The 14056-nt window shown below is 44.2% G+C and overlaps 1 protein-coding gene and 1 long non-coding RNA gene across 2 annotated transcripts; both read right to left on the bottom strand.

Moving 5' to 3' along the window:
* Window positions 1-1313: 1313 nt before the first annotated feature.
* LOC125140815 (NLR family CARD domain-containing protein 3-like) lies at window positions 1314-9948 on the bottom strand (the record flags this gene model as incomplete). The annotated part of the gene is made up of 2 exons (XM_047810744.1): window positions 1314-1473; window positions 8222-9948. Coding segments are annotated over 2 exons (1887 nt in total), but the record flags the coding sequence as incomplete, so codon positions are not given.
* Window positions 9949-10675: 727 nt separating this feature from the next.
* Window positions 10676-12054, bottom strand: LOC113652113. Its single transcript, XR_007140066.1, has 4 exons — window positions 11998-12054; window positions 11723-11844; window positions 11159-11275; window positions 10676-10725 (listed from the first exon to the last, which is right to left on the bottom strand). It is a non-coding gene; the product is annotated as an uncharacterized LOC113652113 (long non-coding RNA).
* Window positions 12055-14056: the final 2002 nt, after the last annotated feature.

The raw sequence follows: 14056 nt of genomic DNA, 5'->3' as shown, positions 1-14056 counted from the left end.
ACTGCTGGCAGGTGTCTACCTATGAACGCCATTCGTCTTCTGCAAATGATCCAAAATGCAGCTGCACGGCTTGTGTTCAACCTGCCAAAGATCTCCATACCACCCCACTGCTGCGATCACTCCACTGGCTTCTGCTAGCTGCATGCATAAGATTCAAAACACTGATGTTGGACTACAAAACCAAAAATGGACCAGCTCCCTCTTACCTCAAAGCCCTCATCACTCTTCGCACTGCACCTCACACCCTCAGATCTACCAGCACTGCTTGACTGGTTCCACCATCTCTCAGGGTAAATGGTAAGTGTACTACAAGACTCTTCTCTGTTCTGGCACCAAGTTGGTGGAATGAACTTCCCCTAGGTGTCCGGACAGCTGAGTCACTGGTCATTTTCAAACGGCGGTTGAAGACCTACTTATTCAGGAAACACTAGCACTTCTTTCCCCATCTTTTGCTTTTAATTAAAAAAAATTAAAATTAAAAAAAAAATTTTTTTATTGTAACTTTGAACAATGTTTTAAACTCCTGGTATCTTAAGTATGTAACCTAGTGAACCAGCATTAATGTATCCAAGGAAAGAGATTTAAGCACTTATGTACGTCAATCTGGATAAGGGCGTATGCCAAATGCTGTAAATGTATAGACTGAATTATATATCTGTAACGCAGAAACTCAGAAGAGTTTTAAACAGCTGATTATTCATTCAGAGCTTCACATTTTATTTTTAATATAAAAAAATCTACCGAGGTCAACAATGACTTATTCATAATATCTAAAAACACACTCACTGGTTTAATGATATAATTTACAGAAAGAGTCACTAAATGAATCAGTGAGCGAATCTGAACGGAGCTTTTTGGTGAACAGAATCCAATGACGTGAGTCACTGTGATGAATAAAAATGAGCAGCTCCAGTTCTGGACTGAGTTGGATCTTTGGGGAAAACAGCATCATATAATACCATCTCTGTACAAGTCCAAGTTTATCAGAGCTTTTTATCTCTTAATGATCTTCTTAATGTTTGATTTTTCATGTCTAATGACTTTAATATTGTGCTGCTGTTATTTAACATATTTTATCATATTTAATATATATTGTATATTGTTTATACTACAATATTTTTCTATTTAAAAGCATGTTTGAAGTTTGAGTTTAAAAAGGTTCTATAAAAATAAAGTTATGATGATTATAATTCTGTAAAATTTATTAAGATATAAAGATTAAAGTTTGTGTGTGTGTGTGTGTGTGTGTGTGTGTGTGTGTGTGTGTGTGTGTGTGTGTGTGTGTGTGTGTGTGTGTACCTCAGTATCTCCAGTGTACAGTGTGGATTCATCAGTCCATCAGAGAGCAGCTTCACTCCTGAATCCTGCAGTTTATTGTAACTCAGGTCCAGTTCTCTCAGACTGGAGGAGTTTGAGCTGAGAACTGAGGACAGAACTCTACAGCTTTCCTCTGTCAGATTACACTGAAACAGACTGGAAGAGAAATGATGAAATATCAGAACACTGATCTCAAAACACACAAACACAGCCATAATCCAGCTAAAGTAGTGTGTTTGTGTCACACACAAATCAGAGGACAGGACAACACATCAGCACATTTACAGGAGCAGGGACGTCTTTCTGCACTCCACAATCTCTCTGCTACAATTTATTATAAGACCATTAGGTCATGTACATAACACACATGTGAGAGCGAGCAGCCTACAAACACACACTGGTTCAGGTGGTTGGTGTGCACCTGAGTACAGGTGGAGTGTTCGCATACGTCCAAACAGGTTTGAATTAAAGAGATAATTTGATCGTTTAAACCCAAATGATTCTTGATAATTTACATTTTTTATAGAAAATATAGGTGTGTAAAAATCTATCATTAACAATGTAAATAAAGGATATTAGAAAGAACATTGTACTCTTTACTACAGATGTCACTGTTACTATTTCAACACAACTTAGTGAACCCTTCTTTCTCCACAGAGTAAATGGGATTTCATCTCAAATCTGAGCTCCTTCCCTGTTTACAGAGGGAGGTCACATCAGCAGGACTGCACACAGCATCAGAAATAAACAAAGTCAAACTTCTTACCTTTAAATGAGTGACACTGTATATACACAAGAATTAGCTTTAGATGGATCATATACAGACATTCATTTGTTAAATCTAAACCCTAACCCACCTTGTAGGTAAAAATCTAACACAACACTCCCACTTCTGTGTGTTACACTAAAGGATTTGTGTAGGTGGGCTTCAGGTGGCTATAAGTGACATGGTACTTCCTGAAGAGTGTAGTGTATATTGTATAATACACAGTGTGGAACTAGCTTTGAACAGCACAACCTCCCCAAACCTAGCAAGGTAAGTGAGATGTCCGACTCCAAGGTAGCTTTCAAAATCAAAACACATCATTTAACTTCAACACTTTCTCTGTCATTATTTTCTTCTCTTAAGGAACACCCTTTAGAACCAGTATAAAAAAATTAATGTGTCAGATACAATTATAATACAACTGTCATGATGCGGGGCAGGAAGCGGACCCAGATGCAGGATAGCAAAAATAAAACAGGGTTTAATAACAAAGGGAACACGAAACATGACACAGACTGAAGACAAGAGAGGACAACAGTAGATTCCGCGCTGCCATCGGCAACGCAGCACACTTAAATACAAAACACTAATGACACAATGAGGAGCAGGTGTGGTGACAGGAAGGAGCAGAAGAAGGCAGGGCAGACACGTGACAAGAAACGTAAACAAAACTGCACGTGGCCAAAGTCCGAGCTGAATCGTGACAGAGCCCCCCCCAAGGCACGGCTCCCGAAGCGCCAAATCCTGACAAGGTCCAGGTGGGGGGAGCAAGGCACACGGCGAAGGCAGGTGGGGGTAGCAAGGCACACGGCGAAGGCAGGTGGGGGGAGCAAGGCACACGGCGAAGGCAGGTGGGGGGAGCAAGGCACACGGCGAAGGCAGGTGGGGGGAGCAAGGCACACGGCGAGGCAGGTGGGGGGAGCAAGGCACACGGCGAGGCAGGTGGGGGGAGCAAGGCACACGGCGGCACAGCAAGGGCGGAGCGACGTCCATAGCCGAGCTGGAGGGCCGAGCGACATCCACAGCCGAGCTGGAGGGCCGAGCGACATCCACAGCCGAGCTGGAGGGCCGAGCGACATCCACAGCCGAGCTGGAGGGCCGAGCGACATCCACAGCCGAGCTGGAGGGCCGAGCGACATCCACAGCCGAGCTGGAGGGCCGAGCGACATCCGCAGCCGAGCTGGAGGGCCGAGCGACATCCGCAGCCGAGCTGGAGAGCCGCACATAACCCCCGACGCACCGCTGCCAGTCCCACCCCTCAGGAACCAGGAACAGGAAGGGAGGGAGGGTGGGGAAGAAGAAAATATATATATATATATATATATATATATATATATATATATATATATATATATATATATATATATCCTCCACAGAACAGAAAATCCAAAAAATACGGGCCTGCAACACCCCCCAAAACGTGAAGCGACGCTCCCCACCGGACAAATGGGGGCCGATGTCAGAGGACACCGAAAAAACAAAACAAAAACTCGGGCTGGCGACATGGCCCCAACCGGAAGTGAGGCGGCGCCCCCCCGCGGAGAAACCGGATGCGGAGCGGCGTCCCACACCGAAAAAATGCGGACCGATGTCACCAAACCCGCAAAGTCCGGGGGAGAAAAAAAAAACAAAACAAAAAAGCTCCCACAATCAGCCGGTCCAAGCTGCTATAAAACAGGGTTTGATAACAAAGGGAACACAAAACATGACACAGACTGAAGACAAGACAGGACAACAGTAGATTCCGCGCTGCCATCTGAAACACGGCACACTTAAATACAAAACACTAATGACACAATGAGGAGCAGGTGTGGTGACAGGAAGGAGCAGAAGAAGGCGGGGCAGACACGTGACAAGAAACAAAAACAAAACTGCACGTGGCCAAAGTCCGAGCTGAATCATGACAACACCTTCCAAGTCAGTGCTATAACCCAGGACTAGACAAAACAAGATAGCACCTCTAATTCACCTCTGTAACTCAGTTATAAAACTCAACTTAAGCTGAATACAAGACCATATTCAATAAAGAAAATCCACCTTCACTCTTTCCAGTATGGTACAGTTAAGTATTTTGTTCCCAGTGAAATAAGGGCTCAAGTGATATTAGACCTCAGTGTCTGTAAACCTTTAGCCCAATGTGTAATATTTTATCAGGACTTAATGATGAACAGAGAACAAAACAAGTCAAAACAAAACAAGTTAAAACTTTGTACAAAAAAAATACAGATTAACTACAACTGCTTATAAATAAACACAGTTCAAAGCTTATAATCTCCAAAATCAACAGAAAGGTTTATAAGAATGAAACCTGACGTTTCACCAACAGTAACAGTGATAAACCTGACCGACCGTCACATGCAACAATCTTTTTTTGTCTGTTTCTGTCTGTTTTTACCACATTCACCATCTTCTGATGTAGTGAACCAGACAAAAAACTGTGTCTATAATTCAACTACAACAGATTAACAAAAGTCATGATCCAAGACCAAGAATGTGATCGGTCATTAACAGTTTGGTGTCTTTGTCGAGCTCCAAGAAGAACAAAACAGGACTTTTTAATAACAGCGGTCACGACACTACACTCACCTGTGACACATTATTCATCCTCTCTCTTTATACCTGCTTGTACACTTGATAAGCAAAGAACAAGAACCCCATCAAAATATTCATAAAAAAAGTCCATTTTCAAACTCCATCCTCTACAAACAGTTCACTGTTAGAGAAAGAAAATATTCATCACTCATCTGAGTTAGCTGCCTAGCTTGTTTCTAACAAAATAAGAAGATAAAGCTGAACATTGTCCCACTTCATCTGTCGAATGTGTCGAGGTCCAAAATGATGATTGATGTTTTATTTACCAAAAACTCAGTCCTTGGTAAAGTTTAGGAGAAGTGCAGACTGAAGGAGACTTTTGTTTTTCATCCGTATTGGGTTAAATCTTTGAAAACAATTTATGTTTTATTTTTATTAGAAAAAAACCATGACAGAGTGAATCTCCCCACAACACTGTCACACACAACAAAAGATGAGGAACTTGAACCTTAAGGGTTATGTCACGATGTGACACGGTGAGACAAAGGCGAGTGAGGATCCAAATGCAGTTTAAGAGGTTTTTACTAAACAAAACACAAACAAACAGGCAGGCAACGCGGAACAAACAGGAAACGGGAAAATGGACATGCACACACCAACACCAAAAACGACCAACAACATTGAAGTGAACAGACAGAGTATATATGGAGAACGAGAACCAATCACAAAACAGAGACAGACAAGGACTAAGACAAAACACCTGGGGAAGAGAATGAATGTAATTAGTGTCCATGGTAACAGATAGGTGGGCGGGGTCAACAATTAACATCAGGGAGAGACGGCAGACAGAAACAAGGGGAAAACACAGACAGACACATTACAGAGCCCCCCCCCTACGAGCGGCTTCCAGACGCTCCCAAGTCCACAAAACCCAGTTCAGGCGGGTGGAGCGAAGGCGCAACCAGGGTGGGCGGGCGGGTCGGGTTCGTGTAGTGGTGGCGCCCGCCGAGCAGGAGGCCGGGGTTGCGCCAGCCGAGCCGGAGGCCGGGGCGGCGCCGGCAGAGCCGGAGGCCAGGGCGGCGCCAGCAGAGCAGGCGGCCAGGGCGGCGCCGGGAGAACAGGAGGCCAGGGCGGCGCCGGGAGAACAGGAGGCCAGGGCGGCGCCGAGAGAACAGGAGGCCAGGGCGGCGCCGAGAGAACAGGAGGCCAGGGCGGTGCCGGAGGCAGAGCCAGAGACCAGAGCAGGACTGGAGACCAGGGTGGTGCTGGAGGCGGAGCCAGAGACCAGAGCAGAACCGGCGGCCAGGGTGGTGCTGGAGGCGGAGCTAGAGACCAGAGCAGGACCGGAGACCAGGGTGGTGCTGGAGGCAGAGCCAGAGACCGGAACGGAGTTGGCAGCCAGGGTGGTGCTTTGGGCCTATGAACAGGGACAGGAGGTAGAAGGGCTGGTAAGTCCAGTGAAGCAAAACACAGGAAAACAGAAACATGCATAGGTTCAGGCCAGGCAGAGAGTTCAGGTAGTTTGGGTGTCATGATGGCGTCCTCTGACTCAGTCATTTCGGTCGACCCGGCCGATTCGGCTGGTTCCGTCAGCTCGGCCGGTTCCGTCGACCCGGTCGGTTCGGCAGGTTCCGTCGACCTGGTCGGTTCGGCAGGTTCCTTCGGCCCGGTCGGTTCCGTCGACCCGGACGGTTCTGCAGGTTCCTTCAACCCGGTCAGTTCCGTCGACCCGGTCGGTCCGGTCGGTCCGGCAGGTTCCGTCGACCCGGCAGGTTCCGGCGACCCGGCAGGTTCCGGCGACCCGGCAGGTTCCGGCGACCCGGTCGCTTCGGCAGGTTCCGTCGACCCGGCCGGTTCCGTCGACCCGGCAGGTTCCGTCGACCCGGTCGGTTCGGCAGGTTCCGTCGACCCAGCAGGTTCCGTCGACCCGGTCGGTTCAGCAGGTTCCGTCGACCCGGCAGGTTCCGTCGACCCGGTCGGTTCAGCAGGTTCCATCGACCCGGTCGGTTCCGTCGACCCGGTCGGTTCGGCAGGTTCCGTCGACCCGGCAGGTTCCGTCGACCCGGTCGGTTCAGCAGGTTCCATCGACCCGGTCGGTTCGGCAGGTTCCGTCGACCCGGCAGGTTCCGTCGACCCGGCAGGTTCCGTCGACCCGGTCGGTTCAGCAGGTTCCGTCGACCCGGCAGGTTCCGTCGACCCGGTCGGTTCAGCAGGTTCCATCGACCCGGTCGGTTCCGGCGACCCGGACGGTTCTGCAGGTTCCTTCGGCCCGGCAGGTTCCGTCGACCCGGTCGGTTCCGGCGACCCGGCTGGTTCCGGCAACCCGGCTGGTCCAGCTGGCGGCTTAGGGATGCCGGCCGCCCGAGCCGACCTCATCGGGGTATCCGCCAGTTTGGAGACCAGCCGGTTAGCACGGACCTCAGCCGAGCTCGCCGGTACGGTAGCCATGGGAACTGGCTCAATCACGGATGTGCACGGGACTGGTCTGGGCGGAGGCACTGTGGAGCATTCGGGCGTCCGTGGCTGATTCCACTCTGTGGCCCACGGATCCCGATGCTTGCTGCCCCCCCCCCAAAAAATACTTACGGCCGGCTTCCGTCTCTACAGTGTTCACGCTCAGCGTGGACCCGTCCAGGAGCAACGCCAAGTTGACGAACTCCGAGAATGTCTTTATTTCTCTGGTAGACGGCATCAAATACCGCAGGAACTCCCTTAGTCCGTGCTTAAAAATGTCTTTGAGCGCCTTCTCATCGAAATTGACCTCGCTGCACAGGTCCAAGAATACCTCCGTGTACTCCTCAACTGGGGCGTCCTCCTGACGTAGGCAAAACAGGAGTTCTGCTGGATCCATTGGGGGTTGGTCGTTCTGTCACGATGTGACACGGTGAGACAAAGGCGAGTGAGGATCCAAATGCAGTTTAAGAGGTTTTTACTAAACAAAACACAAACAAACAAACAGGCAGGCAACGCGGAACAAACAGGAAACGGGAACATGGACATGCACACACCAACACCAAAAACGACCAACAACATTGAAGTGAACAGACAGAGTATATATGGAGAACGAGAACCAATCACAAAACAGAGACAGACAAGGACTAAGACAAAACACCTGGGGAAGAGAATGAATGTAATTAGTGTCCATGGTAACAGATAGGTGGGCGGGGTCAACAATTAACATCAGGGAGAGACGGCAGACAGAAACAAGGGGAAAACACAGACAGACACATTACAGGTTACTTGAAGGACATTAGAGTGTTTTAATATTTACTTTTTATATTTTCTATAATTTCCATATTGATTCCATTTTTTCAGTCTTATGTTTATGTCTAGATATAAATTTTAGAGAACTTTTCTAATGATTCATATATAAAAGCTATAAAAATCCTCATATGATGTTATAAGATTTTGTCCATGTGGCCCAGACCTCAGTTCAGATAAAACATGTTAGTGTAAAAAGTGAAACAATCTTCTGGAAAAGTACCAGAGGTTTGTTTAAAGATGATTAGAGTAACTATTAACACACATTACTCCAAACAGTGCAGTTCAGTCTTACATTAAAATAATAAACCATGCAGTAATACATTTATAAATAAAAATACTCACTCAGCTTTTCTGGAGGCTTTGACCACTGGCAGCAGCCTCAGAAGACATTCATGTGATCGATCATATTTCTTCAGATTAAACACATCCAGCTCCTGTTCTGAGTTCAGTAACACAAACACCAGAGCTGACCACTGAGCAGGAGAGAGTCTGATTCCACTGAGACCCCAGACACCGCCTCTGTTCAGGTAAGTTTGTACTTCCTGCACTAGAGAATCATCATTCAGTTCATTCAGACAGTGGAACAGATTGATGGATTTCTCTGGAGATGGATTCTCCCTGATTTTCTCCTTGATGTACTCCACTGTTTCCCGTTTGCTGTGCGATCTGCTTCCTGTCTGTGGCATTAAGCCTCGTAAGAGAGTCTGATTGGTCTCCAGTGAGAGACCCAGAAAGAATCGGAGGAACAGGTCCAGGTGTCCATTCTCACTCTGTAAGGCCTTGTCCACTAAACTCCTGAGGAGATCAGACATGTTTGACTTCCTGAAAAGATCAGACAGGTCAGAGGTTTGATGTTCTGTTACATCTCTTCTGCTGAAGGAGAGAAACATGTATAAAGCAGACAGAAACTCCTGAACACTCAGATGTACAAAGCTGAACACCTTCTCCAGGTGAAGCCCAAACTCCTCTCTGAAGATCTGGGTACATACTCCTGAGTACACTGACACTTCTCTGACATCAATGCCACTTTCTCTCAGGTCTTCCTCATAGAAGATCAGGTTTCCTTTCTCCAGCTGGTGGAAAGCCAGTTTTCCCAGTGCCATGATACTCTCTCTGGTCTGCTGAGGATCAGGGTCACATTTCTGATGGTACTTTTGGTCCTTGTGTTTGATCTGAAAGATCAGGAAGTGTGTGAACATTTGAGTCAGAGTCTTGGGGATCTCTCCACCCTCTGCTTCACCCAACATTCCCTCTAGAACAGTGGCTGAGATCCAGCAGAAGACTGGGATGTGGCACATGATGTAGAGGCTTCTTGAAGACTTCAGGTGTGTGATGATTTTATTGGCCAGGCTCTGATCACTGATCCTCTTCCTGAAGTACTCCTCTTTCTGAGGATCACTGAAGCCTCGTACCTCTGTTACCTGGTCTACACACTCAGGGGGGATCTGATTGGCTGCTCCTGGTCTTGTGGTTATCCAGAAGAGAGCAGAGGGAAGCAGATTCCCCTTGATGAGGTTCGTCAGCAGCACATCCACTGAGGCCGACTCTGTCCCATCACACAATATCTCATTCTTCTGGAAATTTAGAGGAAGTCGACACTCGTCCAGACCATCAAAGATGAACAAAACTTTGTAGGAGTCACAGTCTATTGATTCTAGTTTTCTCATTTCAGGGAAAAAGTGATAAAGAACATTCATCAGACTGAGATTTTTCTGCTTCATTAGATTCAGCTCTCTAAATGGAAGTGGAAACATGAAGGTGACGTCCTGATTTGCTTTTCCTTCAGCCCAGTCCAGAATGAACTTCTGCACAGAGACTGTTTTTCCAATTCCAGCAACTCCTTTACTCAGCACAGTTCTGATGGACTTGTCTTTAAAGAGATCATTACATTTGATGGGTTTCTCCTGTGTTGCTGGTCTCCTGGACACTGTCTCAATCTGTCTCACCTCATGTTCATTATTGACATCTCCACTCCAACCTTCTGTGATGTAGAGCTCTGTGTAGATCTCATTCAGAAGTGCTGAGCTTCCATGCTGTGAGATTCCTTCATTAATTCTTTTAAACTTCTCTCTCAGATTGGACTTCAACTTTGTCTGATACACAGAGGCGAGTTCTAATAAACAAAGTAATATCTAGTTTAGTAATAAATAATTATAATGCAAAATCTTTCACATCAGCTGCACTGCTGATTGATGTACTAAATATTATTGAAGGAACAGGACCATTGTACAAAGTAACCAAAAGATGGACCACGAATAGAACAGAAAAGCAGCAAATACATTTTAGTACATGATACTAAAATTAAAACTATTCCCTCTCTCTAAAGTGAACCTGATGGAATAAAGTCATGACTCAGAGCTCTTACTGTTGTGCAGTGTGTTAATGAGATCTGTGTGGTTCATATTCTTCAGGACGTGCAGTGTGATCTTCAGCGCTCCCTCTCTGACACTGTGAAGATCCTCCTCATCCTCCACCTCCCTCTCAGTACATGCTGGGTAATCTGGACTCAGAAGCTTCCTAAACCTCTTCAGCTCATTCTTTATCAGAGTGATGACTTTGTGTTCCAGCTCCTGGTTAGAAACACACAGGAACAGATGTAAATATTATCATGTTACACAGTAAGAGATGCTTTTATATTATAAAAATTAAGTAAAGTCTCTTTTTATTATTACAGTTAAAACTTAAAACTGAAATTTTGATTGCTCATACAACTGATTACCCTTAATGCTGCTGCACATCAAGACATTACAAGTGATCACAACACACACATTACACACTTTAAAAACAACACACACACCTTGAATATAGAGTCCAGCTGATTTGTGCTGATGTTTGATTTTTGTGGTCTGTGAACAAACAAAACCCATCATGTAACATGGACTATATGTATTCATAGCTGCACAAATCACACACTAATAAATACAGACACAGATATTTAACACTATCCTCTTAACACAATACACTGATTTCAGGATTTCCTAACTGACACCAACATGTTTAGAAACAAATGGTTGAATAAATGAATAAAATCTTTATATAGTCATTAATGTCCCAGGTGTAAATGTTCTTCTGTAGCACCACAAACCCTCCAGCTCAGGGACTGCAGACTGAACTGAACTCTTAAAGCACTTTCCCTCACTGCCAGTCCGAGAGCTGCAGCACTGCACAGTTTAGTGTTTTACTGCTTCAACACCTGATAAAGCTCATGAAGGGCTTCATAATGAGACGAGTGAGTTTGATCAGGTGGAACACTGCTTTAAATCACCTCACTATACTGACCTCACATCAGTAGAACTGTCTTTGTCTCTGAAGTGTAATGGATGTCCCATTGACTGGTCACTCTTCATGGACACACAGCTGGGTTCTGGTGAGTCTGATGTCTTTCCCTCCATCATTCTAGAATTACAACAGAAATATCAGCAATAATTATTAGCACTGTTAAACAATGTGTTCATCATTAAACACCAACAATTCCATCTTTTTAATTCAGATCCAGTCTGTACACTTATTCAAACAGGAGACTGACATCATATGACAGGAATTACACTGATATCAGGAGTCCGAATCACAGCTAACTGTCTCAGCTGGGTCTTAAAGCCTGTAGAGTTCACTGACACAAAGCTATGCTGCTCTTACGCTCCACATTACACATTCCTTTTTACTCTTCTCTCAGTGAATGATTTGTCTAAACTGTTCTTAGATCAGATCAGTGATATATTCACTGCTATTAAACACCTTAAAGCAAAGTTGAGTTCCTCTGTTAACTAGTGAGTGTTTAGAGATACAGATGTGTTCCCATGAGACTGCCTGTATTTATTGTTGGTGAATGTAAAAGTAAGTCACCTCTCGTCTTTCTTCAAGTCCTGTTTTCCAGACACACTCATGTTGGAGGTCATGTCTCCTTCTCCAGATTACAGCAGGACACACGGTTACTTCACTCCAACATTCGTGTGGTAAATTAAACTCTGAATCAGCACAGAGTTCACTTACAGGAAATAGTCACGCTATCAAGTTATAAAACACCCTGTGTACATTAAAGCTTCAGTACAAACCCACAAAACTCTTCTGTATCTAGTGTCACTTCAGTGTGTTTATATATTAGAGCTTTAGATACTCACTGTGTTTTTACTCCGGGAAATCTCGTCACAAAATGGAGCTGCTGACTTTCACTTTTATTACAGTTTATACTGCAGAGGGGGGAAGGGCAGAGACACACACACACACACACACACACACACACACACACACACACACACACACACACACACACACACACACACACACACACACACAAATAAAGAAAGAATTGTGTAATAATAAAGAATATTTTCCTAATATCATTTTACACTTCAGAAAAAAGTCTTTAGGTCCCCTTTTATTTGTTGTTGTTGTCCTTGTTTTAATGTCTGTTCCTTTAAAACACACACACAGTGACACAAAGGAATATTCACAAAATAATAAACCACTTACTTATAGCTTCTTAAATATTCTGACAGTTTAAGGGAATTAACCCCTGAGGGGCTTGTGAAATTTGATTTCCAGTTAACAATGTGGGCAAACACACTCACACACACACACACACACACACACACACACACACACACACACACAAACACACACACACACACACACACACACACACACACACACACACACACACACACACACACACACACACACACACACACACACACGCACACACACAATGTCTACTTCTCCTAAAGGGGACCGACTTCCACTCCAAACTCAACCCCAAACAGGAGATACCACTTCAGCAGGGGTTCACGCAATATCTCAATAAGACTTATATATTACAATTTATATCTCATAACTCTTACTTTTTCCTTTGCGACACACATCCACTAGATGGCGATGTGAACCACACAACGTGCCGCATCTATTACTGCGCTCTTTCACTAAACTTTTAGACTCAACATTAGTGTGCAGAACATTTCACGTCAACAAGGTATGATATTACTGTACAATATTTAAATCAGTAAATCTGACTACATACATGTAATGTTACCAGCACGTTTCCAGCATCAGTAAAGCTGATATAGACCAACATCTTCACAGAATGTTTATCTAACACAGTTGAATTTTTATACTATTTGTATACAACACAGCTGCAAATGCTTTGGTAATACAAATGTACAGTTTTTGTCGTGCCAATAAAGCACACTTAAATTGAACCTTTGATAAATAAATAAATAAATAAATGGAATAAAATTGCAGCAGCACTTTAAAACCACTTATTTATTCTAATAATTAAAAAACTGAAACACTTGAATAAAATTAAAAGTAACCTTGGCTGTTGACTACATCTTGGACAGAGGAATTGGCACTGTCATGCACGAAAATGCCTCGTCAACATGGATGATGTATTATTATGGACTTTTTTCTTTGTTGTGTTCAGGGAAATGAGATAGCGAGAATGTGGAGAAGCTTCTTCCCACAGGCCAGTTTGGCGCCTAAACCAGGAAACACCCAGGATCTAGTACCGGACCTCTCTCTCCATCTTCACTGTTTTTCTGCACACTTTTTTGCACTGCCACTTTAACTCTGGACTTGCACAGCACAATGCCACTTTATACACAATCTATACACACCATACTGCACATGGACACTTTTAGGACAACCATTAAAAACCATACACATTTATGTATATGTATATTTATGTATATGTATAAACATTATTGTTCCACATATATTTTCATATTTTATATAGTTTTCATATAATTTATCCTTTTTTTATTTATTCATTTTATGCATTAATTTTTATGCTTATATACTGGACAGATGCAAAAAGCATTTCACTGCATGTCATACCCTGTATGTATGTGTATGTGACAAATAAAATTTAATTTGATTTGATTATAGGACAGCTGCTGGGAGCAAATCAAACCCTGGACCTAAAAACAGATTAAGGATAGACCTTGTCTCAAAAGTATAAAGTGTGAACCATTTAAAAGGGATCATGGTATTAAGTGGTGCACAAAAGGCTCTTCTTGCATTGCTATATTTTTCAACTTATTACTACCATCCATTAAATATATACAGTACAGACCAAAAGTTTGGACACATCTCATTCAAAGAGTTTTCTTTATTTTCATGACTATGAAAATTGTAGATTCACACTGAAGGCATCAAAACTATGAATTAACACATGTGGAATTA

The sequence above is a fragment of the Tachysurus fulvidraco genome, chromosome 3 (assembly GCF_022655615.1).
Source record: "Tachysurus fulvidraco isolate hzauxx_2018 chromosome 3, HZAU_PFXX_2.0, whole genome shotgun sequence".
Lineage (NCBI taxonomy): Eukaryota > Metazoa > Chordata > Actinopteri > Siluriformes > Bagridae > Tachysurus > Tachysurus fulvidraco.
The sequence above is the reverse complement of the archived record's forward strand: the minus strand, read 5'-3'. Positions and strand labels throughout refer to the sequence as shown.